Source organism: Myotis yumanensis, unplaced genomic scaffold, assembly GCF_028538775.1.
Source record: "Myotis yumanensis isolate MYYU_CA2020_CCGP unplaced genomic scaffold, mMyoYum1.0.hap1 SCAF_22, whole genome shotgun sequence".
Taxonomy (NCBI): Eukaryota; Metazoa; Chordata; class Mammalia; order Chiroptera; family Vespertilionidae; genus Myotis; species Myotis yumanensis.
In genome coordinates, this window is record NW_027223773.1 from 6,212,618 (window position 1) to 6,240,053 (window position 27,436).

Sequence of the window (27,436 nt, forward strand, 5' to 3'; positions counted from 1 at the left end):
TTGAGGACTCTACGGGGTTGCCTATACGAATCTCACTTTTCACCCAGCCCCGGGAGTATTGTCATTATTCCCATTTTACAGAAGAGGAAACTGAGGCCCAGAGAGCTTGGGTAACCTGTCAAAGCCACCCAGGCTAGTAAGCAAGCGGTGGAGGGAGCAGGAACTGGAAACTTCCTCAGGCCCCGCTTTCTGTGGGCTTTTCCCATCGGTCTTGCCTCTCCCACCCTCTGCTGAGCTGGGCTGTGGGCAGGGGCACCCTGGGGCCAGCCTCTTCCCAGTAGGTGTTCTGGGGGCCTTGTGACTCTGGGGGTAGAGTTGGGGTGACCCACCTCTGAGATCTGCCAGGTTACAGTGACCTGGAGCTGTGAGCCCCAGGGGCCAGGGGCCGGGTAGTGAGAAAGGAGTGGCCCAGAGGAAGGGCAGGCAGGAGGAGCTGAGCTTTTAAATTTTGTGGCTCCGATTATCTCTAAGGACAGGTTCCACAGCAATTACAGAGCCGCATTCAGCGGGAGCCTGGGTTTCTGGCTGCCTCCAGGTGGCTGTTCCTCCCCTGACCCCCAGGTCTGCGTGCAGGCGGCTCACGGTCTGTAGGCACAGTTCTGCACACGTGGTTTGAATGATTGGGTGAGGCTCCGAGCCTTCTGGGTAAGGGGGAGGGCGCTGGGGGCTGGCCATGGCCGGGCAGCGCTGGGAAGGCCGGCAGGGCGACCGCCAAGTCCAAGGACAGCCCTGCCCAGGCCCCCTGGGGCACCGGGTCTCCGGGTGGAACGTGCAGGTGAGTGAGTAGGTTTTGCTTTGAGAATTTCACCTCCACATTCATCACAGCAACTCGGAGGGAGCGTGGGGTTAGGGAAAGAGCTCAGGGAGATGTAACATCAGAGCAGCGTTCTTCATTCTGGCAGTTTTTAGCTGTGTGGCCTTACGTGTGCCCCCTGCCCCCACCTCCTGCCTCAGTCTGCTTATCTGTGTGGTGTGGTGGAAATGCTCAGAGTTGGGGTGATTACATGAGCGAGCACGGTGAAAAACGCTATGAGCTGCGCTCTGGGCTGCAGGGGACAGGTGTGTATTACTGTACTGAGAGCAAAGACCAACTCAGGTGCCTGACCCTCCAGCACAAGGCGCTGCTCGGTGTCGGGCACAAGGAGTGACTTGAGAACAAGTCACTTTCTCTCTCTCCTGCTTCATCGTAACAAAAGGCCAAGCCCTGGCCGGGGGGCTCGGTTGATTGGAGCATCATCCCAAACACCAGAAGGTGGCAGGTTCGGTTCCTGGTCAGGGCACATGCCTAGGTTTCAGATTCTATCCCGGGTTGGGGAGTGGACGGAGGCAACCTTCTCCCCGTCCTTCTCCCTCTCCCTCTCTCCTTTCCCCCTTCCTCTCTCCCTAAATAATCAATTTTAAAAACCCACAAATACCCTTGCCTGAGGCTTAAAAAAAAAAAGAGCTTTAAGAAGACTTGATGTAATCAGCTTCCTATCTGACTTGGTGCCTCTCTTGGGGAATTTTACCCAGGGATGTAGGCTCTGCTTGTCTGCTCTCCAAATCCTCTCCAAACGGCCTGACAGCATTGACGCGGGACTTCAGTCCTCTGTTTGTTACTGGCTCAGAGGTCATAACGCTTTGAAGTGGGTGTTTATTCAGTCCAGGCGTGGCATTTAGTGCAGCTGAGATAGCACCGGAAAGTTAGCCCCGGTGCGGTCTCTGGGTTGGTCCGAGTCAGCAGCAGCTCCCAGCCCGTTAGCCTCTGAGTCCCTCCCTGGTTGGGTGGACCTCCCAGCAGCCCCCAGCTTAGGTGCCCAAGGACCCCCGCTTCCATCGCCTGTGCGGTGGGAAGACGGGCAGTGGAGGTGTGTGTGTTTTCTCAGGTCGGAATGTGCCTGGCATCTCAGGAATCTGCCCAGAGGCTGAGCTCAGACAGCTGGTTCTGCCCGCCCAGCCCTCCACCCCGGGTCACGGTCTCCTTGAAAGCATTCCCTCCCCCACCTCCCACCTCTGGGCCCCAGGGTGCCCACCCCGATGACTCACACAGCTGCCCTGAGGAATCCAACTCCGGGGTTAAACACACAGGCCTGGCGTCAGGCTGTCTGCATTGTATCCCCGGCGCCCACCTCAGCCGTGCGGGGACCTTAAGCGAGTTACTCCCCAGGCCTCAGTGTCCTCACCTGTAAAATGGGCGAACAGCTGACCCTCGAGTAACTCGGGGGTTAGGGACCCTGACCCTTCCACAGTTGAAAATCTGCGTATAAATAACTTGGGCTCCCCCCAGAACGTAACTGCTAATAGTTTACTGATAACATAGACAGTCTAGGAACACATATTTTGTCTGCTGTGTGTTTTATATACTGGATGCTTACAATAAAGTAAGCTAGAGAAAATAAGATGTTACTAAAAAATCAAAAGGAAGAGAAAATGCATTTATAGTACTGGACCTATTTATTGGAAAAAAATCTGTGTGTAAGTTTAAATCTGTGCTGTTTGAGGGTCAGCTGTAATCATGCCTCCTTAGAGTCCTGCCCTCGCAGCTTAGTGTCTGGCTCTCAATAAACATTAGCGGTTATTACTCCGAGTGTCAGAATCTCTAGGTGGGCCCGGAAAGGAGGTACCATTCAAGATGATCAGTGTTGTTACTGAGGGACTAGTCGTGCAGGGGTGGGGAACGTCCGGCCCGAGGGCCATAGAAGGCCCACAGAATCCTTTGGTCTGGCCCTGCCAAGGCATTAGGGGTGAGTTCATTAAATGTTTGGCCAAAAACAGCAGGCTAATTTTTAAGCTGATAATTTCGATTTGATGTGATAAATATCCAAATGGGCCCTGACCGGTTTGGGTCAGTGGATAGAGCGTCGGCCTGCGGACTGAAGGGTCCCAGGTTCGATTCCGGTCAAGGGCATGTACCTTGGTTGCGGGCACATCCCCAGCAGGAGGTGTGCAGGAGGCAGCTGAATCGATATTTCTCTCTCATTGATGTTTCTAATTCTCTATCCCTCTCCCTTCCTCTCTGTAAAAAAATCAATAAGATATATATTTTAAAATTGTTTAAAAAAATAATAAATACCCAAATGGCCCTTGGCAGAAAAAAAGTTCCCTACCCCTGGACCAGTGTGAGCAGTGAGCGGAGGTGATGGCAGGAAGCAAGGTTTTGATTTATCAGAGTAAATAGGACTCTCCGGCGACCTCGGGCCCTGCTTATGACGAGTCAGAAAAATTGAGGGCGGGTTCTATGCGCAGCCTCTGACCCTCGAGGTTCAGCTCCCGGGAGTCTCACCCACCGAGAGGAACATTCCGGCTGCCTTTGCTGCGGTCAGCGCTGCATCGCACTGTTGTGATGCCAGGGCGACTCATCGTGCAAATACCGAGAACCCGGCTACGCTCACTTCCTCCCCACAGCGAGCAGTCATCGGGTTTCCTCTTCCTTCACCCGAGTCACCATCCCGGTTCCTGCACCCCGAGAAGCTGAGGGCTCAGCGCTGTCGCTGGCCTGGGGAGTCCTCCCCCCGGGCCTGGGCCCAGAGCCCCACTGTTTCATGGGCCACGGGTAGGACTGGTCCCAGGAGGTGCAGAGATCATGGGGGTGGGTGTGGGGGGGTGAGGGGGGGAGAAGGGGAGATGGCAAGAAGCCCCTTTGTCGTCCAGTGTGAGCATCTTTGTGACCTCAACACCCAGCCCAGTGCAGGGGACACAGGAGGCCTCAACACGAGGTCCTCGGGGAACAAGAAATCCCAGGAAGCATCTGGCAATGGAAATGGCCCAGCTGCTTGGGAAGGGAGAGAAGCCCAAGACCAGCCCTCCCCCCACCCCTCACCCCCCAGACTTGCAGACGAGACCCCAAGGGCGCTCTGGGGGCCGCCACTTACCCAGGGCTCCTTGGCAGATGTCCGTGCGGGTGGCTCCTCCAACAATAAACTGGGGGTCATCGCAGATCTCCTGGGGACGAGACAGACCCCCACAGTGCCGTCAGCCCAGCAGGCCCGCGCTTCTGCAGTTCGGATGCCTCGGTTCCCAGCAGGCGCATCGCACCCCTTCTCCCCGTGGCCGCAGTCAGACGGCCAAGGGGTCCCCTTCTGACCCTGCTTCACGGGGCCCGATGGGTGGTGGGAGACACCCCGGCTGAGAAGGGGAGTCAGTGCCCAGCGCTCCAAACCGCCGAGGGCCGCACAGCACCCTCCTGTGCAGGCCAGTGGGCCCTCCCTGACCCGCCACGCCAGCCCCTCTCCTCCGTCCCTGAATGTCAGTTGTCTCACTTGCGTGGAATTCCTCCCTTCCCCATCCTCTCCTCCCCTTCTCTATCTCTGACCACTTTTCAAGACTCATTGCCACCTCCTCCATGAAGCCCTCCTTCCGAGTCCAGCCCTCACTTCCTCCCTTCGCTTCTAAGTCCCAGAGTATTTCTACTCTGCAATTCAGGTGTCAGCCGGGCTCTGTCTGGTGGTGCTGACCGGCATCCCTGTGTTCCTAGCACACACGTGTGCAGGCCGCGGGAACGTGTCCAGCTTTTTGGTTCCGTCTATGGGGCCGTGGTGCTTGAAGCATCCTGAATTGTGAACTGGCTGTTGTCAGTACGTGCTGGTGCTGCATCTCCTGGTCCTTTCGGAACACAGATGGGGGGTGTCCCCTGTCACAGGTGAGGACACAGGCTGAGGGGCTAAGCCACGTGTCTAAGGTGACCTTGTCTAAGGTGACCCTGCTCACCAGTTCCAGGCAGCGCGGGGCTAGAGGTGACCTTCCCTGGGGCAAAATGCACACTCCCGGCTTCCCTGCTGCCGCTAATTGATTAGCAACAAACCTCTGAGGCTGTTAAAGCCTCAGGATCGCCCCTCAAGTAGCCTGGGCGAAGCCGCCGTGGGCCGTTCTGTCCTCCATGGAGGCAGCCCTCAGTGCTTCCTGATTCTGCAGGGCCCCACCCAAAGCCACAGAGGAAGTGGGGGCATCGATCTGGGCTTCTCGACCCAGCCCGGGGCCACCTGGTTGGGACTCCACCCCACACCGTCCCTCGGGGAGCCCCTCTCTGGCAAGCAGCGTGTTTCCTGGGCGAGACCGGGATCCGGCCCCCGTCCATCCCGGAGCCACAGTGGGCAGCCCAGCACATCCCCCCCCCCCGTGCCTCTGCCTTGTCCCTTCCCTGCTCAGGGCGTCTGTTTGGCAGGTGACAGGGACAGTGGGAAAACGAGGCCAGCTTTGCCCGGGTCCTGCCAGCCGAGCACTTAGGCCGGGGATGGAAGGACTGGGAGCCCAAGCATCGGATTGATAATCCTGCGGGCGCCAAGCTCTGATGCCAGGAGGATTTTTCCATTATGTTTCTGCAACTTGCCTACATCGTCCTTGGCAGCCTCTCCAAGGGAGACAAAGTTCAGAGCGGCGCTTAGAGAGGCTTCAGAAAACTGAACCGTGCGCACAGCCCGGAGGGTATGGGGTGAAACGTGGACCTAACAGTCCGAGGAAAGGGGCTGGGGGCTTGGGCTTGGGCCTCAGACGCCCTGGGTTTGAGTCTTGGCTCTGCCACTTCTTATATGGGTTCTATGACCCTGCAAGATACTCTTTGAGCCTCAGTTTCCTCATCTGCAAAATGGGCACGGTGATGACAGGCGTACCCACCACTTAGGGTTGTTATGAGAGTTAGATGAGATAATTAGGTAAGTGTGCCCTGGCAAACACTCTATAAACGTTACTTCTTCTTCTTATTATTATTGCTGAAGAAGTTGATGGCAATCACTGAATTTGGAGGATGGAGATGCAGGTTTGAGGCTGAGCTCCGGTGACTCAACGCATAACCCAGTCCAGTTCGCTCATCTACAACAACAGCCTCTCGAACCCCAGGTCCTGCTTTCCTTCCCAGGTCCCCTCTTCCTCTTCCCACGGGCACCCATCTGCAACCAGGACACCCCCCTTCGTTCCCGGGGCCTACTCTGGTGCCCCCTACAGTCTGCATCTGCCCGGTTGGAAGTCTGTCCCACCCCAGTGCTCTGTTAAGTCATCAATGACTTGCTGAGGCCCCAGCCCGGTGGACACAGGTCTGTTTCCCTGGCCTGACCCCGACCCCAGCAGGACTGCAGCAGAGAGGGCCGCTGTGGGCTGTGGGCCGCCAACGCCCACAGGCCGGGCACAGTCCTGGCTCCACCCCGGACACCTGCTTGAGCAAACACTTAACCTTTCCAAGTCTCGCTCTCTCTGCCCTGGGTCGTGCAGTACTCAGCCTGCCCCACCACCAGTGGCCCCAGATCTGTCTCCCCGTCTAGGAGTCCTACGGGCATTTGCAACGATTCCTTTCACGGGCCCCTAGTGAGAAGGCAGTGCATATAGTTTACATACAGAGTTATTAATAATTTAGAGGCAGACGCTATCTGCACTGTGCCCGGTGTATAGGAGGTGCTCAATACGTGCTAACTGAATGAGTGAAAGAATAAGGAAATGGGTGTGCAAATTCACTTTGTAAACTGTCAAGTGCTGTCGCCAGGTACGGTGAATACAGTCTCTTGTTTATCCCTCTCACAACCATAACTTCATTTGAGGCTTGTTACATTCCTGCATTCATTCATTCATTCATTCACTCACTCAGCCACAAATCGTCACTGACTTTTTGTTCTCAGGTGTATCCCAAGCATTTAAGACAGCTTAATAGGTTCTCAATAAATGTCACCGAAGGTGAGTGAATGAATGAATGAATGAATGCATGCATGCATTCCTTGGAAGGGAAGTGACCCTGCCTGGCACTGAGGGTATATTGATGAATATAACGCAGGGTCCCCCGCAGTGCAGAGAAAGTGCAAATATAGATGATTATATTTATAAATGGAAAAAGTGCCAGGAAGGAAATGAGCAGGGTTTGTGATAAAGAATACAATGCTGGGCTGGGGGCTCCTAAGCCTGGCCAGGAGAGAGGACTTCGGGGAGGGGATATTTGAGGACATCCCAAAGAATCGGAGTGAGCCAGACTCCAGACAACCAGGGAAGAGCGTCCCTGGCAGGTGGGAAGGCGGGAGGGAACGGGGCCTCGGAGACACCGCGCCTGGAAAGTGTGCAGGCCTCGCCACTGCTCTTAGATCAGCGGTTCTCAACCTGTGGGTCGAGACCCCTTTGGGGGGTCCAACGACCCTTTCACAGGGGTCGCCTAAGACCATCGAAAAACACATCTATAATTACATATTGTTTTTGTGATGAATCACTATGCTTTCATGATGTTCCATTTGTCACAATGAAAATACATCCTGCATATCAGATATTTACATGACGATTCATAACAGTAGCAACATGACAGTTATGAAGTAGCCACGAAAATAATTTTATGGTTGGGGGTCCTCACAACATGAGGAGCTGTGTGAAAGGGTCTCGGCATGAGGAAGGTTGAGAACCACTGTAAGAAATGGGGGCAAAGAGGTTGCAAGTCTCAGGCCAGGTCACTGAGCAGGTTACCAAGAAATGAACTCAGATGCTTATGTCCTGGCCGAGGGCACGTCCTATGGGTTTGCTGCTCAGGGCCGGGGGGCCGGGGTCACAGAGAAGGTGAGGGGGGTGGGGGAGGGTTGGAGTTGGGGGGCGCTCAGAGCAGTGGAGACAAGACGGGGATGCTAGTCTCCTAACGGGAATCTAGAGGTTGGGTTTCGCAGGAAGCTGTGCTCAGGTTGGGTCCCCTAAGAGGTGGAGCCAGCAGGGTGTCCGTGGGTAACGGCGGAAGCTATTTTAGAGAGCCAGCTGTCCCCAGGCCGGCCAGAGCAGAGGACAGGGACACTGGGGAGCAAGCCGAGGGGCCTGGAGGGACCCCCACATTTCCGGGAGGATTCTGGGCCAGGATCCTGGTTCTTGGCTGCCTGTCCTGTAACTTGTTTACCACCAGTGTGAATGGCAGGGCAGGTCCTCTCTGCTCCCCTTTGTTAAAATAAACAAGAAACTCTGGCTAAACCCAACCAGGGCCGAATGAGACAGCCCTTAGTCACAGGGGATCAGGGACCTACCCCTCCCTGGCAGCAGCCTGGCTACAGACCTACAGACCCTGCTGGGCAGGAGTCGTCTCCCGCCTGCTTTCCTCCAGACCCTCCACCCCACTCCCACCATCTGCCCACTGGGGTCCCATAGAAGTTGTCCCCAGGTCCCCTCTGCCTCCCCAGTTTTGGTGACGTCCTAGGGGCGCCCCTGGCGGGCCTGCTAGTGGGGAACTGAGAGCCGTGTCCCGCAAGGCGTGCGAGTTAGAGGGGCGCCGGAGCGTCCCGCGCCCGCCCCGGGTAACGGGCCCGCAGCCCCGGGGACGCGCGCGATCAGATCACCGCGGGGCTGCGGGCGCTGGCTCCCGGGCGGTGCGGGCTCGCTCTCCACCCCCGCCGGGGCCTGGGCACCGCCGCCAGGCCAGGCCCGCACCCGCCCCGCCCGCCCGCGCTCCCGCTCCTACCGTGGGCCGCTTCCACACGATGCCCTGCGTCTTGCTGGAGCGGGGCCCCAGCTCCTTGAAGCCCAGGGCGCCCGGGACGGCGGGGAAGGAGGGGTCCTGGAAGAGCACCCCGGCCTGGAGGCACTCGTCCCGCAGCGCCTCGTAGTCCTGGTTGAGGTACTTGACGGCCCTCTCGTGAGAGCCCAGCCCCTCGGCCGCCTCCCGGTCCCGGGCCAGCTTGGCCGCGATGCCCGCCATGGTGTCCGCTGCGCGCGATCGAGGCGCACGGGGGTGTCGGTGTCGGTGCTGCGCGCGGCAGGGGCGCGGCCGGGCCCGGAGCTGGGCAGCGGGACTGCGGCTGCCGGCGATGATTCACCGGGAAGCGCTCCGCCCGCGGGGTGTGGCCTCGCCGCCGGCCCGGAGCGCCCGCCGGGGCCGCGGGGCCGGTGCTGCCGCCTGCGGACGCGCGGGGAAGCTCAGCCTCCCGACCCGGCGCTCGGGGCGGAAAAGGTGGGGACGCACCAGGGCGCACACCACACCCAGCCCGGCCCTTTCCTCCTTCCTGGGAGGACAGCGGCCCAACCCGAGGCCGGGAAGGGGTGACTCTGCAGGAAGCAGCCGGGAGCCCGTGGATCAGGGGGTGAGGTCGGGGAGACGGCGCTGGCTGCCGTCTGTTGGGCCCCAACTTCGTGCCGCTGTCCAATGGGGCGATGCAGAGGGGACCTCGTTAAATCCCTCCTCCAGCAGCAGCCGGGTGAGAGCTGTCCGGCTGCTCTTGCGCCCATTTTACAGATGCAACCACCGCGTCAGAGAGGCCACACAGCTGGTCACAGGCAGAGCAAGGGCTGAAGTTGCCGATGGGATATATATGATCAGATGCTACCCTGCTGCTGGCCAGCTGATTGATCACAGGGGTGACAGGTTTGGGAAATAAAAAATACATTCTCCCAGTTAAGTTTGAATTTCAAATAAACACCAATAATTTTTTCGTGTAAGTGTGTGTGTGTGTGTGGGGGGGGGGGGGCGGGGAGAAAGTTTTCTCTACCTTTCTATATTCTCCCACTGGTCTATTAATTAAATGGACATGATTAGCAAGGGAAATAGCCTAATTTAACCACATACATGCATTAGTAAACCGGCACATACATGAGAGGGAAAAAGAGGTGTCCATGGCCTTTTGAGCTAAGGCTAAGGTTAGGACCAGACAGGGCGTCTCAGGGGAACACCTGGGCGCAGACACACACTCTCCATGGCCTCTCCCATCACCGGGAACCTTCCAGGAGTGAGTCCCAGCCCCAAGGGCAGGGGGTGAGGCAGAAGCAGCTGGGATCACCCAGAGCTGCCTGGCTGGGCGTGGGCCAGCAGTGTGTGTGTGTGTGTGTGTGTGTGTGTGTGTGTGTGTGTGAGAGAGAGAGAGAGAGAGAGAGAGAGAGAGCGAGCCATGGCCCTGGATGGTGTGAGTGGCCACAGGCACCACCTGCAGGTACAGGGAAAGGGAGATCCTGCTTTCCCATTGTATGGATGGGAAAACAGAGGCAGCTAAGGGTGGCAGACAGAGCAAGCCTGGCCCACCGCCCCAGACTCAGTCCTGGCCCTCCGTCTTCCAGCTCGGGAGGGGAAAGGGGATGGCAGGGGCTGAGACTGAGGCTAAGCCAGCCCTTTCATTCCTCTCTCGTTCAGGTCTGAGATCTGAATTCAAAGGACTCAGAGAGAATGTTACAATGAACGGCTTTGTCTTAGAGATCTCTCCCTTTGGGAGCGGCTCCTGCCTTCCTGTGACTGTAGCTTGGGGCGGGGGTGGGCTGGGACAGGCCTGTGGGATAAGGGAGGGCTGATTAGGAGACTGGATGAGCCGTCCCTGGGGTTGCAAAAGATGGGAGGCCCTGCAAGGAGGAGGAGGAGGAGGAAGAGGAGGGAGGAAAACTCCAGAAAGCAAGCTTCCAAAAGCCCAGATGGCTTCCTGGGCCCCCTGATCCGTTCTCTCCCCAGCCGGACAGGGCTCAGGTCATTACAACCCGCCCCGGCCAAGAGGTCGAAGCGGCAGAGACCTCCCAACACCGCCTCTGGGAGGGGTGCTCATAGCAGGGTTCCCCGAACCATAACATTGCCAGGAATCAGCTATATCTTGTGTTTGTAGGGTCATTTGCCATTTTAAAAATACTAACCATTGCCCTAGGGCCTAGCCAGTTTGACTCAGTGGATATAGCGTCGCCTGCAGACTGAAGGGTTCCAGGGTTCTATTCCGGTCAAGGGCACGTGCCTGGGTTGCAGGCTCAATCCCTAGTAGGGGGCGTGCAAGAGGCAGCTGATCCATGATTCTCTCTCATCATTGATGTTTCTATCTCTCTCTCCCTCTCCCTTCCTCTCTGAAATCAATAAAAAATATATTAAAAAATAAATAAAAATACTAACCATCAGTTCTCTCGCGTCTTAAGATGGGGCGATACTATCGATTCTGCAGAGTTCAGGGTTCCTCCTGGCGGAATCTCAAGGGGTGGGAAACCGAGCTGCCTCTCGGTGATGCTGTCATCTGCAGCCCCAGGCACCTTCCCTCTAAAGGCGCTTCCGGAGCCTGCCCTGGATCGTGCTGCTCCCCACCCCGATGGATGGGAAGTGAGAAGCTCAGTTAGCCCCGCCCATCATGTCCATCAGCCTTGTCTCTCCTTCTCTCTCTTTTCCCAGGTGCCGGACCTGCCGGGGGGTCTAGGGCTCCTCTAAGTCCACTGCTCCTTCTCCCCTTCATCTCTCACAGGCATTACCCCGATAAGTCTCTTGCACTTTTTAAAAATGTTTTTAATGATGAGAGAGAGAGAGAGAGAGAGGAACATCGATGGGCTGCCTCCTGCATGCCCCCACCTGCCAGGGATCCAGCCTGCAACCTGGGGAATGGCCTCCAATCAGAACTGATCCCGTGACCACTTGGTTCATGGGTCGACTCTCCAACCATTGAGCCACATGGGCCGGCCGGGCAAGGCTCCGGCACGTCTAACTCCATGTTAGCCGTTGCTTCCGGGGGGACTTTGAGTGCTCTGTGCATAGTCAGCCATTTAAGCCTCACAGTAACTCTGTGAGGTACGTCTTGCCATTTTCCCACATTCACAAACCAGGAGGCATGAGAGTTTCCACGACTCGCCTGGCGTCACCCAGGCAGCGGGTAGTGGAGCTGGAATTGAATGCCAGGCTGCGTTTGGGCACCTCTGCCCTGGATACGGGGCAAGGCGGCTTGCGGAGCGAGGGGGGCGGAATGCGCTTGCTGCCCTCGCTCATCAGCACGCTGCCCACGGCAGTGGCCACCTCCCTGATGGCCACCCCTTCCTGGGCCTTGTGCCTCCTGTGGCGGCCTGGCATGCTGCCTTCCCCCCTTAAATCCCTTCTTCCCTCTGCTTCCCGGAAACCCCTCTTCTGCCGTTTTTTTCTCTCTAATTCCTGGCTGTCCTTGCTCAGTCTCTGTCACCAGCTCCCTTTTCTCTGCCTGTGCCTTTGTGTGGGTTGTTGGGGCTTTTTCTGTCTCAATCTGACCTCTTCTCTGCTTCCAACGTCCGATGACAGGGCCCCCTGTGAAGGCAGCCGGGGCTTGGGGCCGAGCAGCCGGGGTATTACACTGGCTGGCGGGTCTTCCTACTCTGAGAGGTTGGTTTTGATTTTTTCACTTGTTTTCTGTTCTCTTCTCAGTCTATATACAGAGGAGACTCTTCCATGGACGTGAACATATGTTTTAGAACATTGATTTGGGCTTCCAGGCGCAGCGCGTGATGCTTGGTGGTACCCAAGCCGTTGTCCGGATGGTTTCTCACGTAAGTCTCCATAGGATTGTGTTGCTGTTGTTGTTAATCCTCACCCGAGAATGTTTTCCCATGGACTTTTAGAGAGTGGAAGGAACAGGGAGGCAAAGAGAGAGAGAGAGAGAGAGAGAGAGAGAGAGAGAGAGAGACGTCAATGTGAGAGAGATACACTGATTGGTTGCTTCCCACACATGCCCCGAACAGGGCCAGGGATCGAGCCTGCAACCGCAGTACATGCCCTTGACCTGAAGTGAACCCGGGACCCTTCAGTCCGCCAGCCGACGCTCTATCCGCTGAGCCAAACTGGCCGGGGCCTCTGTGGGATGTAGAGCCTGGAAAGATGTTCCTTTGCATCAGTCTCTCCAAGGAGGAGCTGGTCAGCCCCACCCCCCGCTGTCACCTGTCAGTCGGGGACCAAGGCTCCCTCCTTCCAGAGAAAGGCCCTGCCCAGCAGCCGAGAGGTCATGGAGACCCCGAGGGGCCCACAGAAGGGAGTGTGACATGGGAGGGGCCTCAGAGCAGAGTCTGGGCCTGAGTCACCTCCTAGGGATGTGGCCACAGAGCCAGGGTCTGACTCAGAGCCCGGAGCCTCTTCAGCTCCCACAGCGAGAATGGGAACCACGGAGGCCCCAGGCTCAGGTGGACCAGGAGGGCAGGGCCACCCCTCTTCTCTCACTGCTGGCGATGAGAGGTGATGAGAGGCCGAGAGGCCAGCCAGGGCCCAAGCGAGGCTGGAGCCCATCCCCACGCCTGCCCCTCGGCCTCAGGCTCACCGAATGGGGCCCACCCCAGCCTGCTCCTCGGGCTGTGCCCAGCCTCTGTCGAGTGCTGTGGGCCCGTCACTGATCTCGCAGATGACGTGGGGGAGGCCCGGGCTTCCTGACTCACACTCAGAAGGGCGTGTCCGGGGGAGATTCCACCCCAGCAGTGAGTGTAGGCTCTGATCAAAAATGCAAGTCACTCCCTGGCCAGTTTGGCTCAGTGGATGGAGCATCAGCCTGAGGATTGAAAGGTCCCGGGTTTGATTCCGGTCCCGAGGGCATGGACTCAGTTGCAGGCTCGATCCCCTCCAGGCTCCATCCCCGGCCCAATCCATGTGTATCTCTCACATCAATGTTTCTCTCTCTGTCTCTCCCCCTCCCTTCCACTCTGTCTAAAAATCAATGGAAAAATATCCTCGGGTGAGGATTAGCTAAAAAATTTTTAAAAATGCAAGTCACGTCAAGACATAAGTGCTCTCTGATGTACATTCTGTGATGTGCGTTTGGAGATGAACAGAAAAGCACAATGAGGAATCCTTAGAGCTTTCGCCTTGGCACTGCCCGTATAACTTCTGGCACAGCACCTATGAGCCGGGAGTACAGGTATCCTTGTGTCTGATCACCTGCCGGCCGGGAAGTTACTAAAACGGACGTGTCTTTCTTATTTACCGTGTGGTCCTGGCACAGTCCCTGACCCCTGGGGGGTCCCTGCTGCAAAGCTTACCCAAGGCAAAGCCTGTGGTGTCTTCAGAGTTCCTGTTACTGATATGGGCGGGGGGAGGGTGTGTGGGGGGTGCTGCTGGGGCCCGGTGTCCTGCCCCAGGGGTCCCTGAATGGAGAGTTTGAGGAGCCCAGGTTTGACATCTACCCTGATTGTTTCTGACGTCTGTGTTTAGAGCCGGGTGCGGTGCACCATCTGCTTTTACAAGAGAATCTGATCGCTCCCAGGCTGGGGCCCTGGTGAGGCGGATTCTAGGGGAAAAGGGAGAATGTGTTGCTCACAGGCCTGGCAAGCAGGTCCGATGTCTCCCTCCTCCCCTCCCTCTATGCGGCCGGACCGGCCTACCTCTTACGTGCGGGTGCGGGTGCGGGTGCTGGTGCTGGTATTGGGGTGGGGCTGGGGGGCTCTTCAGGGAGTCTGGCCATGAACACTCAGCCCAGGCATTTCCAGGCCAACCACAGAGTCCTGGAAACCAGGAAAACTCGGGGACGTCCTTGGCCTGGAGAATTGGAGCATGGGGGTGGGGAGTGGGTAAAGTGGGGTGATGTGGTGAGGCCCAGAGGAGGCCAGAGGCGAGGCGGGAGGTGGGCAGGGCCGGTCCTCCAGGGCCTGGAAAGGGCGGTGAGGGAGCTGCTGAAGGGGGTCGAGGCGGTGAGGGTCCTGGTCCCAGTCGGCCTGGACGGGGAAGGGGCAGGTGTCCGGGGAGTGGGCCCCTGGGTCCTACCCAGGGGAGTGGGGGCACCAGAGGCTCCTTCCTGGAGGTGGGACTGACCAGGGCTGCAGACCTCCCACCCCCATGTTCCCAGAGCCCATGCACCCCCAGGGGAGGCCCTGAGGGAGGACCAGACTGCATGGATGCCATGTTCTTTGGAAGCTTGTTTAGACCAAGTTCATGGCCTTTGAGGCTTCCTCCACGTGACTAGGAGTTCACTTTTTGAATAATAAGAATGAGATGTCACCAGGTGGGCATCAGGATGTTAGAGATGCTGAGGTGGGGCGTGGCCAACACAAGGTGGGGAGCCACTGGCCTAGGGCAGTGGTCAGCAAACACATTAGTCAACAGAGCCAAATATCAACAGTACAACGATTGAAATTTCTTTTGAGAGCCAAATTTTTTAAACTTAAACTATATAGGTAGGTACATTGTTATTCACTTAATGAGGGTCCTCCTAAGCTGGCCTTTGCTAAAAACATCCTCAATCCGATTGAGGTACGTTCGCTGAGGTCGACCCCTTCCAACTCTCCCATCCACACTCGTCTTGTATACTTGTTTCGTCTATCTCCTTTCGTTCATCCTCTCTCTATGTCCAAACCATCTCAACATGCCTTTCTCAATCCTCGACACTACCTCTTCTTTCACTCCACAACGTTCCCTAAAATTAACTTAATAAACTTTACTTAAAGTTTTAAGTCAACTTCGCACTGTACGTGCGCACCCGCACGTGGTATTTTGTGGAAGAGCCACGCTCAAGGGGCCAAAGAGCCGCATGTGGCTCGCAAGCCGCAGTTTACCAACCACTGGCCTAGAGTCACCTGTGAGCAGTGGTGGGTGACGGTCGCACCCAATCAGCGGCTCCGAAGGCCTCCTTGGTGTTGCGTTGGCGCCACCGCATGGCAGAAGGCAGTATTGAATGATGTCCCTGACTGTTCCGTTTTACATGTGGTTGGAGTGTGCTTTTGGTGGCAAGGGAATTTTTTTTTTTTTATGACTCAAATAAATGACATCTAATTTTCGGTTTTCAATAGCTGGGCTGTGTATACTGTTCGCACAGTGTCAGGAACAAGAGTCTAACAAAGCCTAACTCGGAGTAAAACTTGGGGTTCATCTTCAGGCCTCTGTCCCCCACGCATCCCACTTTCCCGTCTTAATGGTCTTCTCTCTGTCTTCCATGGATGCGGTGTCCCTAGCACCTTATACATTTTAAAACCGTCTTTCATCGAAATAGCTGAGGTTCATTCACATGAAGGTGTAAATAGCTGGTAAGAGCTTAAAGTAGTCCGCCTATGGGACAGCCAAGTTAGTGGTCCGTGGTCCCGCCCTCAGGGCCAGCTGCAGGTGTTCAGGGTTCAATGAAAAATGAAAATGAATGTTCCCACATTCACCAAAACCCAGGGGGAAAAGTGCCATTAAAATCTAAAACTTTTTTCCTTTAAAAATATTTTTTTTCTTGACCTGGACGGTGTGGTTCAGTAGATAGAGTGTCGGCCTGCGAACTGAAGGGTCCTGGGTTCGATTCCAGTCAAGGGCACATGCCTGGGTTGTCGGCTTGATCCCCAGAGGGGGGCATGTAGGAGGCAGCTGATCCATGATTCTCTCTCATCATTGATGTTTCTACCTCTCTCTCCCTCTCCCTTCCTCTAGGAAATCAATAAAAATATATTTAAAAAATATTTTTTTCTTTTAAACTGTAATAAGTGTAATACATGAGAAACAACGTAAACTTTCGATCTGCAACAATATAGTTTTTGGTGTCATACTTTTATATAATGCAATGCATACTATTTATTAATTCATTTGATATTACGAGTGATTATAAGAGTTTTCCGGCTCAGGTTTCTGCAGATCCATATACGAGGCCCTTGTATACTTTCACGATGGTGACAGGAGAGCATTCAACTGAGCAACTGTTGGGGGCTGGGTTCCCGGGAAGTAGGAGCTGCGAAGGAGGGGGACATGTGGAGTCTGCATCAGGGACCAGCATCTGCGAGTGGAGGTGGGAAGAGGTGGTCAGAGGGGGAAGCCAAAATGCGATGCAGTCTTTATTCTCTTGCCTGCGCAGTCCTTGGATGTGGGCTGCCCAGCTGGCCGACTGCATCCTCATGGTGTCATTGAACACGTGTCTCTAACCCAGTGGCATTTAACCGGGGGCACTCTTGCCTCTCAGGGGGCACTTGGCAATGTTGGACGGTGTTGGTTGCCATGACGGCAGGGCCGCTACTGACACCTAGTGAGGGGCAGCCAGGGTGCTGCTAGGCATCCTATAATGCACAGAACAGCCTCCCACTCCCCCAACAAAGCACTCTCCGGTCCCAAGTGTCAATAGTACAGACCTTGGAAAACCCTGCCTAACCTTTTATTTTTCTCTAAACGATGCAGTTGGATCTGGATGTTTGAGTCGGTTCAAGTTCAGCTTCGGAGAGAGGACAGAAGTCTTCCCAGGTGGACCTGTGTTGTACATCCTATTGTATCAGGTCAGAAGGCACTAGTGCCCCATTTATTGGTGATGCACAGGTTAATAAGTGAGCTCAGATAGATTCATGATCAAGTTCCTCATTAGCCTTTTATCTAATAGTTTTACCATTAAGGGTTGATAACGGTGCCTTCTAATTCTATCGCTTGCTTTCCTATAGCTGTAATCTATAATAATAAAATTGTAATATGCTAATTAGACCGGATGTCCTTCTGGACAATCTTCCAGATGACCTTCTGGATGAAGCCGGGGTTGCGAGGGAAGCCCAGGTCCCGGATGCCTGCTGGCGGCCGGAGGGAGCCTGAGTCCCAGGTGCCAGAGGGAAGCCCGGGTCCCGGGAGCCAGAGGGAAGCCAGTGCCAGCAGCTGGGGGAAGGAAGGCCTACTTTTGCATGAATTTCATGCATCAGGCCTCTAGTTCTCCGATAAAGAAAAACATTGACCTACCAACCGGTGACCCTGAAATAGCCCAGATAGGAAAGGCGGGATGCATGTATGATTCTTCCCCTTGCTCAATTTTCAGAACGTCCTAGTCATGAAAAATGTGATTAGGATATTCTTTCTAGGTGTTTTCAGAAAAACCACCCCCTGAGGAGCAAAACAGAAAAAGAATGTGGGTACAGAGACAAAGTTACACCAAGCGCTTGGCTTTAAGGAGTCCACCAGGCCTGCTGGGACCACACAGGGCTCTAGGGGGCAGCAGAGACCACCAGCTGCTGGAGCTGGAACATCCCGGCTTTGATACCATTACAGCCTCCTTACCACCGACCAGACCAACCGGCCGCTGTCAGCTAGCTAGAATCTCAGCTGATCTGAGAGGCGACATCCGGGCATGGCCGCAGGGAGGGGCAGGGCTCCGTCTGGCCCGATCCTGGTTCCCAGCAGCCCTGTGCTCCTCTCCCACCCCATCGATCCCTCTTCGAGATGGACAGGACCCTTATTCCGATGTTTGTGTTTAGCTTTCCTTTTTTTGGTGTGTTTCTATGGATTTGCCTATTCTGGATATTTCCTACAACTGGGACCGGACACTGTGAGGCCTTCTGCCATGGCGTCCTTCACTCGGCATAATGTTTTTAGGGTTCATCCGGGTGGTAGCGCGTTTCAGGGCTCCATTCCTTTTCATGGCTGCATACTATTCCACTCTATGGCCACACCGCATCTGTTCATCCGTTCGTCCGCCGATGGCCGCTTGGGTTGTTTCCATGTTCTGGCTATTATGAACGATGCCGTCACGCGGCTTCGAGGACGGGTCTTTGTGTGGCCTTGTTTCCCTTCTTTCAGTCCGTGGAGTGGAATGTTCATTGCGGTTCCATTTTGAGGGGCTGCAGAATGTTTTCCCTTCTCAACAGCCATGCATGAGAACTCTGTCGTACTCTTTTAAAAAAATTTTATTTTTTAAAGTATTACAAATAGTAGTACATATGTCTCCTTTTTTTCCCCATTGACCTTCCCCCAGCCTCCCCTACCCCCCGCCCCTCCCCCACACATGCCCTCACCCCACCTCCCCAGTGTCTTGCATCCATTGGTTAGGCCTATATGGATGCATACAAGTCCTTCGGTTGATCTCTTACCTCCCCCCCACTCCCTTGCCTTTCCACTGTAGTTTGACAGTCTGTCCTATGCTTCTTTGCCTCTGTATCTATTTTTGTTCATCAGTTTATAGTGTTATTTATTATTCCATAAATGAGTGAGATCATGTGGTGTTTTTCCTTCATTGACTGGCTTATTTCACTTAGCATAATGCTCTCCAGTTCCATCCATGCTGTTGCAAATGGTAAGAGTTCCTTCTTTTTTACAGCAGCGTAGTATTCCATTGTGTAGATGTTCCATAGTTTTCTAATCCATCTGTCGTATTCTTGACCTTGGCTTCTTCTCCTGCTCGCCTTAGAATTCCGGAATGGGAAGACCCGGGCGTGAGAAGGCTGCGGCCGGCTTTCCCGCACCCTTTCCCGCGGCTCTAGCCACGCGCGGCTATAACCCTGAGAACGAATGGCCCGCGATGCACACTCAGGCCTTTGGGCGATCTGTCTTCCTTGCTCAGGGGACATTGAAGCCTTGGGGGCTGACGCTGAATCACGGGAGAGTGGTGCTGAGGTGGGGTCCCCAGAGGGGCCAGGGCCACAACCACGTCCTTCAGATGCATCCTTGAGCCTCTGAAGGTCACAGTGACCTTGACTTTCCTTGGCCTGTGGCCACATCACTCCAACCTCGGCCTCTGTGGACCCATCGCTTTCGCCTTTTGGTCTGTCCTCAAGTCTCCCCGTGCCTCTGTCTCAGGAGGGCATTTATGGTGCATTTAGGGCCGCCACCATCCCCCCATTTCAAGGCCCTTAACTTAACACATCTGCGAAGATCCCTTTCCAAACAGAGCGTTCCTTATAGCTTCCAGAGCTTAGGACTCATTGCTCTGGGGAACATTTTCTTCCTTCCTTTTTTATAATATATTTTTATTGATTTCAGAGAGGAAGGAGAGGGAGGGAGAGAGAGAGAAACATCGATGATGAGAGAGCATCACTGATTGGCTGCCTCCTGCACTCCCCACACTGGGCATTGAGCCTGCAACCGGGGCATGTGCCCTTGACTGGAATTGAACCCGGGACCCTTCAGTCTGCAGACTGACGCTCTATCCACTGAGCCACACCGGCTAGGGCCGGGGGACTCTTTTCCAGCTTGCCACACACTAAAGTTCAGAAAACACCGATGTGGCCCATGTCCTTAGGGCAGCCCAGGCCTAGGAGATGGGAGCCCCGAGAAAAGGGAGTAATATGAGGCTCCCAGGCCACCTCTGTCTGGTCCTGGTCCCTGGGGATATGACAGCTGACGTGTCCTGAGCGCTCCTCACCCACTAATCTAAACCCAGGACGCGTCCTGTCTCATCCCTCCTCCTAACAACCTGGTGAGGTAGGCCCTGCTATTACCTGTCATTTTGCAGATGAGAAAATGAAGGGGGAGGGAGGCTGAGTCACTCGCCGAAGGGGATGGAGCTGGGCGAGCCACCCAGGCCGCCAGAGGCCAACACCTCCCGCAGCGTGGGCACCACGTCCCCTCCCGTTGGGCTTCCTCTGATCTCCGTGAATCACCCCTTTCTGATATTTGTATCCGCCTAGCACATACGGAGCCACACTTTTCTGGAAAAGGGACCCCCTTGAACCCCTGGCCCCCCTCCTTCTCAGAGCCACGGCTCCAAAGTCTTGGTGAGTCCCAGCCTCCAGCTACCAGACAGCTTCTTGTTTTAGCCCACAGGCGGGGGGGTGGGGGGGGGGGTGGGGAGTGGGGGGTGGGGGGGATGGGAGGGGGGATGGGGGTGGAAGGAGGCGGGGATGCAGGTCCTGCCAAGAGGGGGGGCGGCTGGGATCCTAATGAATCTCCCAGGTTAGTGGCCCGGGAGGGGCCCTGGGAGTTCCCCAGCATCCAGATCAGGGGGGAAAGGCAGGCAGGGAAGGCGGGCATGTTCCCGGGCACCCTGGGTACCTGTTTGCTTCTGGCCATGACTCATTCCCTCCGGAGCGAGCGTCTTGGGTGAAATGTTTACGAGCCCCACCTCCCTCCACGGGGACTTATAGCTCCCCTCCCAGTGGGGAGAGCACGGAGCAGCCCTGCCCTCCTGTCCTCCCCACGCAGCCCACCCACGGAGCCCACGCGAGGCCATGGCAGCTCCGGCGGCCCAGGTGTCCAGGCAGCAGGCGGCAGCCGAACGTCTCGGCTCCCACCAGAAAGTTGTGAAGTACTTGGGCCAGGACTTCGAGACGCTCAGGCAGCAGTGCTTGGATTCAGGGGTGCTGTTTAGGGACCCCGAGTTCCCAGCGTGCCCGTCAGCCTTGGGCCACAAGGATCTGGGACCACGCTCCCCCCAGACTCAAGGCGTCGTCTGGAAGCGGCCCCCGGTAAGGAGACGGGCTTGCTGTAAGGTGTCAGGCAGGATGGGGGGCTCTGGCTTCAGGTCGGAAGTAGTTGAGGGAGAAGGTGGCTCTGGATCCTCAATTCCTAAACCCCACATTTCAGAACCCCTTCCCCTTTAACAATCTTTTCCCAGAGGCGGTGAGGTTAGAGAGAAGAGCATGCAGAGGCGCTGGGATCAGACGAGTTAGATTTGAACCCTGGCTCCGCCTGTGTGGTCTTGGACACAAAACCTCCGTGAGCCTCAGTTTTCTCATCTGCGGAATGGTGCCACTGGCACCTGGTTTTTCCAGGGTTGGTATGAGGGCCAGAGATGAAGCTCCGAGCATCGTGCCTGGCCCAGCACAGGCACAGACCACGTGGTCGTGACCGCCTGGGCCCCTGGGCCAGGGCACAGGGGAACAGGCCAATGCTAGATGTCACCATCGGTCAGGGGTAAGTGGTGACATGGTTGCTGAAGAGTGCAGCGTTGCTCAAGGTCACGAGCTGGGTCACTGTTCCATCAGGGCTGGTGCGTGGAGAGGTGGGGGCTGTGGGGCTGTGAACGCGGCTGGAACTCAGGGCCTCCTGAATGCTGTCACCGGTATCACCCCAAACTCAGAGGCAGAGGATGGAGAACCATCCCCCCAAAATCCATGTCTGTGACCTACCGCGATGGGACCCTTGTCCGGTGATTTGCCCTCAGGGGTCGGAGCCCCCTCTGCAGGGTGGTTGTGAGAACTGAGAGAGTCTGTTCAGCGTCTGCCACGTAAGTAGTCTCGTAAGAGCACATGTACCGTGGCTGTTGGCCAGGGAGCCTTTGTCTTCTAGAGCATGATGGGAAAATCAAGTCGTGGTACCTGTTTTCTTGGCCCTGGATGACAAGGGAGGATAAGAAGATAATTCTTTAGATACTAGAGGCCCGATGCATGAAATTCGTGGAAGGGGCTCGGCCCTCACAGCCGAGGCAGCTTGCCTAGGCCCTCGCAGCCTCAGCTTCATCCGGAAGGTCGTCCGGAAGGACGTCCGGGAGGTTGTTCGGCTGTTCGATCTAATTAGCATATTACGCTTTTATTATTATAGATAGATGGCCAAATCCTATCCCTACCCCTTTATTTTCATCCGACCAGTTCTGCCCCACAGTTTCTACTTCTGAGGGGAACTCCTTTGCCTGCCTCTGTCCTGCCCACCCAGGTCCGTCTGCCCTCCCCTCTTGAAACATATGGCATTCCTCTGGGATGCTGGCAAAATCAAGGTTGGGAATCATGGTTTTATATTCTTTCTTTCTTTGTTTTAACTGGGGGTTTCTTTCTTTCATTTTTTCCCCCATCACCATTCATCCCCCCTTGTGCAGTGGTTTTATATTCTTATCTCAAGAGTTGACAGCTACGTTTCATTTCAACAGACAGTATTTTTAGGCCTCTGATGTTGTTTTTTTCCTTTAAAGAATAGTTTACTGATTTTTAGAGAGAGAGGGGAAAGGAGAGGGAGAGAAAGAGAAACATCGACGTGAGAGTGTGATATCCATTAGCTGCCCCCAACTGGGAATCGAACCGGCAACCCTTTGGTGCTCAGGATGTCACCCAACCCACTGAGCAACACCGGCCAGGGCTAGGCCTCTTGGTGTCAGGCATTGGCTCTGCACTGTGGGGAAGGCGGCGGGGCAGGTTCATTGCTGCAGAGAGACTTTGGCGCTGGGGTTGGAGGAAGCAGAGGGTCCTGACAGCGACCAGTGACGGTCTAACGCCCTGGGAGCAATGCTTGCAAGTTGCCTTTGTCCGCGAGAAGATGCGATTGCAATGCCTTCCTGCCTCGGACCCCTTACCGGTGCCCGTGTTTCCCTCGAACCCATTCATCAGGGGCCGAAGCAAGCAGGCCTGAGTCACGTGTGTTTATGGAGTGTGCTGAGATCCTCACCTGAGTAATAGTCAACATTGCTAATGACAAGATGTGGTTGTTATTCAGGAAGAAAAAACAACAGTGTCCCAAGTGTGTGTTGGGGGGGTGGGGGGGAGGGGCTCCTGGCCTCTTTTCAGCCTCTTTGGCGGCCAAACTGCTTTGTGTCTCCGATCCGAGTTCCAGTAGAAAGTTAGCCCTGGAGAGAAGACTTCCGGAATGTTCTTCCGGCCTAGGCTGAGATGCCATGTCCTTACAAAACCAGGGACGCCCTGTGGCCCCCGAAAGATTCATAACATATTAGTCATGACGTCCCTGGGTTGTTTTTTTCCTGGGTCGGGGGACGGGAGGTGCATTTTGAAACCTGCTAAGAAGAACATGCCGTAGAATGAACATTCCTTCTACATACGCCCCATTAGCACCGTCCTGCTCATCACACTTCAACTTGTTTCTGGCCTTTGCAATCCACTCTGTCTCTTAAACCGAACTCAACAGTTCAACAGAATCCGGTAGACTTATCGGCCGTGTGTCGAATGAGCTGATACCACACGGACAGTGTGACATGGGTAACGGGCTGTCCGGCTCCAAAGAGTGACTTGGGACGCGTCAGCGTGTTCCACAGACAGGAGTCGAAGCCACAGGTTTGGGCGCTGTCGCCGAGAGAGGATGCTTAGGGCAGGCTATTGCCGCGGGAAACGGGGGTCCCTGCAGAGGGCTGAGTCCTGGCCAGGGGTTCCCTGATTCTTAGCGGGGAGTGGAGCGGAGGAACCCTTGAAGGAGACTGAGGACGCTGTAGACAGGTGAGGAGGGGACGAGAGATGATCTCCTAGGTTGCTGTGAAGCCTGAGTTCAGGAACTTCGAAGCCATCTTTACCCTCGTGGCCACCATCACTGGGCATCTTTTTTTTTTTTTTTTAATATATTTTATTGATTTTCTACAGAGAGGAAGGGAGAGAGATAGATAGTTAGAAACATCGATGGGAGAGAAACATTGATCAGCTGCCTCCGCTGCCTCCTGCACACCTCCTACTGGGGATGTGCCCGCAACCTAGGTACATGCCCTTGACCGGAATCGAACCTGGGACCCTTCAGTCTGCAGGCCGACGCTCTATCCACTGAGCCAAACCGGTTTCGGCCCTGGGCATCTTATGACTTGTGTTTTGTCCCCAATTGCTTTCAGGAATTGTGCCCCAGCCCCCAGTTCATCGCCGGTGGCGCCACCCGCGCGGACATCTGTCAAGGTGATCTGGGTGAGTAGGCGGGCCGCCCTGTTTGTTCCGCGCAGGGCGGGTGTGCATGTGGCACGGGTGACGTCAGATTCAGCTGTTAGACTTGACCGCCTGTAGTTACCTGTAAGTGGACCTCATTTGCCCTATAAAATGGCCACGTCTGTACAATTAGGGACTGTCGTAAAGGATGCTTTTGTAATTGGTAAGAAAACAGGGATCCTCTCTTTCTAGCCAAGCTTCCTCTCACGGGCCTGGGATCCTAGGATTAAGATGTTCCCCTCCCAGCCCTTCATTTTCCCTCCAATCGGGTGCAGTTAAGCTTTTGGAAATATTTGCTTTGTTTTGTAAGTTCTGGCCTCACGTGTCGGACCCCCAAGTAGTAGATTGGTGCTCTTGACCTTCTACACACTCCTGATCCCAGGGCCTCGTGGTCGAATGGGACAATACTGGCCTTTCCGGGGACAGCGTGGCTCTGGCTTAGATTCGCTGGGATTCTAAACCGCCATCCCCTGGCAGCCGCAGAACACGGGGCAGGAAAGGAGAGCCACGAGGAGACAAATCCCACTTGGTGAAAAGCAGTAACACAGACCAAATCTCAGCATCCACCTGGACCCGATAGCCTTCATCTTTTGGGGGGGTCACCCCCCCATTCCTCTCCTGGTTCTAGCCAGGAAAATGTTTCCAATCTGCTGGGAATCTTTGAGATTTTGAAGGTCACAGGGAACCTAATTTTAAACGCCTCCAATGCTCTCTCCTTTAACGAGCACCGCAGACACCCCCTGAGCCAGAGCTCCTGGCGGGCGAGCATTAAGGAGGGAGAATGCGTCAGGTGCCACCTAATTTCCCACGTGGCTCAGGGAAGCGTGACTTCCCACGGAGGCTTTTAGCAGGTCCTTGTTAGTGATGTTTAACTTAGTACCAGGCATTTAATAAGCCTCGTTTAATTGATGGGCCTGGATAGCTCTTCCCTTGAATCGTTATAAGCAAGCGAGGAGGAATAGAGGAGGATAGAGGGTTTCCGGAAGGAGGCCTGAGTGTTACCATGGTGAGTGCGCGCTGCTGAGGGATGGAGCGGGATGGAGCCGGGGGCTGGAGCACAGGAAACCACCCAAACTGACTCTCAGCACCCAGCTCCCACCCAAGTCCGTGGGGCCTCGCCAGGGGGCCGCCCTGGGGTAGCCCAGCTGATGAGGTGGTGTTTTTGTTGTTGTTGTTTAAAAATCAGTATCACTGGAACCTCTTTTGAAAGAAATTAATTTATTGATTAAACATTTTCCAATGACAATCGCCATTCAACATTATATTCTTTGCAGGTGCACAGCCTATAGGTTAGAGTGCAGTGGTTCTCAACCTTCTGGCCCTTTAAATACAGTTCCTCATGTGGTGACCCAACCATAACATTATTTTCGTGGCTACTTCCTAACTGTCATGTTGCTACTGTTATGAACCGTCATGTAAATATCTGATCTGCAGGATGGTCTTAGGCGGCCCCTGGGAAAGGGTCGTTCGACCGCCAAAGGGGCCGCGACCCACAGGTTGAGAACCGCTGGGTTAGACATTTATGTGACCTACGGAGAGATTCCCCCGACGTGTCGAGCACCCGCCTGGCCCCAAGCGTAGTTATCACAATACGATTGGCCACCCTCCCTGGCTGTGCGCTGGGCCTGGTGGGGACACATCTCGGAGCCCGTGTGAGGAAGGGATGTGCTGCCTGAGCTGAGTCCTGTGCCCCTTTGGGTGCAAAAATAAGACAAGATGCTGGGGGCCAGGGCTAACAGAGACAGAAATGGAAAGATGAGCTCTCAGATCCATCGCTCGCTCAGGCCCAGTTGGCACTGCCCCCTCCCAAACGGCCCGGCACCCCCCAATCCGAGCCGGGGACCCCAGGGGCTTCCCAATGAGGGCATCCACTCTGAAACAAAGGATGATGGAGGGTCTCCATGGCAACATGAGGATGGCCGCCCAGCCTCAAACATATTAAGAGACGAGGCGACGTGAGCTCAGATGCGAAAACGCCCGGGAGCCCGGTGGGGTGTGGTGGGCAGAAAGCGAGGCGTTTTCGGCCGGGAAAACACCCCGTTACCGTGTCTCAAGGCACAATGATGCGAAAGGAGACAGGAAGGAAGCAAAACTCGGGGAGAGGGGACCCTGGCCAGGTCCCAGGGGGGCAGACAACCGCAGAGAAAGTGATTTCAATCAGCAGCCGGCACCGGTGTGGCTGGGGCTCTTCAACAAAAACAAAACAGACCAATGAAACCCACAGAATTTCTCCAGGGACGCCCAGCAGCGGTTCGGCGAGGATCAGGAGGGCGAATCAGCCGACTGCAGAGCCACTGGCCGAGGAGGGCTGGCGTGGGCTGGGGGAGGGCCGAGCCAGGGCAGCAGCTTGCAGGCTTGCAGGGTTATTCCTTTCGGCTGGTGCAGCGCTGCCTGCCCAGTGATGGATGTCTCGGGACTGGGAGGTTTCCATTTAAAACAATCAGAAAACAGATTCCTGGCTTCTCTTTTTCAAAAACGGCAACGTCTGGCCCAGGTCCGTCTCTACAGTCACCCTACAAATATGGACTGAGCACCTACTCCCCGCCAAGTGCTCTTCCAGGCCCCAAAGATACAACCGTGGGTGGGGGCAGGGATCCTGGATGTCAGGGAGTCTCCGTTCTAACGGGGAAAACAACCAATAAACAAATACAGGTGCCAGGTGGTGGGAAAAGCCACGGAGAGAGGAGAGCCACGCGAGAGGAGAGAGTGACCAGGGGGTGCTATTGCAGGGGGGCCTGAGAGTCCCTGGGCCCCCCAATGCCAGGATCGCCGGGCTCTGGGGCCTGCTCTTAGAAGTGGTAGCTTGCTCTACGCCAGCGGCGGCGGCGGCGACACCGTGAGGGAGGTATTCCAGGAAAGTGTGTTTGATTCTTCATTTACAAACACCATGGGTGGTGGGGGGTCATGTGGCGGGTTCAGGGCCGGCTCGAGGTGGGATGCTTGCGGGATTGAGGACCACGTGGCTCGTCAGACATGCTGTTTTGTCAGCATCAGGGGTGGCTTCTTGCTTCTGCAGCCCCCTCGGCAGCCCCCCGCCCAGGACAGCGCCTGGGTACAACGCAGGGCCTCTGTCCTCTGGGCCGTGGGGGAAGGGCCCCGTGTGCCCGGAGCTGCCCCCCGGGTCTCGGCTGGGCTCCTGGAGAGGTGACGGCAGCGCTGTGTGATCTGTTCTGTGCTGTCAGGACCCAGTGGCCCTCCTGGCTGACTCTGGCCACCTTCGGGCAGGGACAAGGCACGCCCTCCATCCATCCCTGACCCACCAGTCACCACAGCCTCTGCCTTCCCTTCCCCACCCTTGGTGGACACCCTCCGACGGCAGAGGGAACACGAGGGGTGCCCTTCGCCACCTCCTCTCACCTTCTGCTCCCCGAGTCCCCGTGGGGAGCAGAATGAAGGTTCTCTCTGCTCGGCCTTCCTCTTGGGCTTGAAAACGATTGTTCCCGCTTCAGCCATTGCTCAGCGTCGAAGGGGAAGGGGTTCCAGTGTCTGGCGTTTTCTCTCTTGTTCACTTCTTCCTCCTCCTCCTCCTCCTCTTTAGCGTCTCCATGTTCCCCCTCAGTGTTTGGGAAACTCCCTGGAGTCACTGCCT

General features: G+C 55.7%; 2 protein-coding genes across 4 annotated transcripts in view; one reads left to right on the top strand and one right to left on the bottom strand.

Annotated features, from left to right (window-relative positions):
• CAPN2 (calpain 2) overlaps nucleotides 1-8,725 on the bottom strand; it is a 36,249-nt gene extending 27,524 nt beyond the window's left edge. Inside the window, exons 1-2 of the mRNA XM_070401200.1 lie at nucleotides 8,375-8,725; nucleotides 3,852-3,921 (exon numbers count right to left, since the gene is read on the bottom strand). Coding sequence (XP_070257301.1) covers nucleotides 3,852-3,921; nucleotides 8,375-8,611 — 307 coding nt within the window. The 5' untranslated portion in view covers nucleotides 8,612-8,725. The remainder of the gene's footprint in view (nucleotides 1-3,851; nucleotides 3,922-8,374) is intronic.
• LOC138999154 (calpain-8-like) overlaps nucleotides 672-27,436 on the top strand; it is a 54,994-nt gene continuing 28,229 nt past the window's right edge. For all 3 annotated transcript variants that reach the window (XM_070401206.1, XM_070401207.1, XM_070401209.1), the window contains exons 1-3: nucleotides 672-775; nucleotides 12,026-12,147; nucleotides 23,760-23,829. In XM_070401206.1, coding sequence (XP_070257307.1) covers nucleotides 12,106-12,147; nucleotides 23,760-23,829 — 112 coding nt within the window. In that variant the 5' untranslated portion in view covers nucleotides 672-775; nucleotides 12,026-12,105. The remainder of the gene's footprint in view (nucleotides 776-12,025; nucleotides 12,148-23,759; nucleotides 23,830-27,436) is intronic.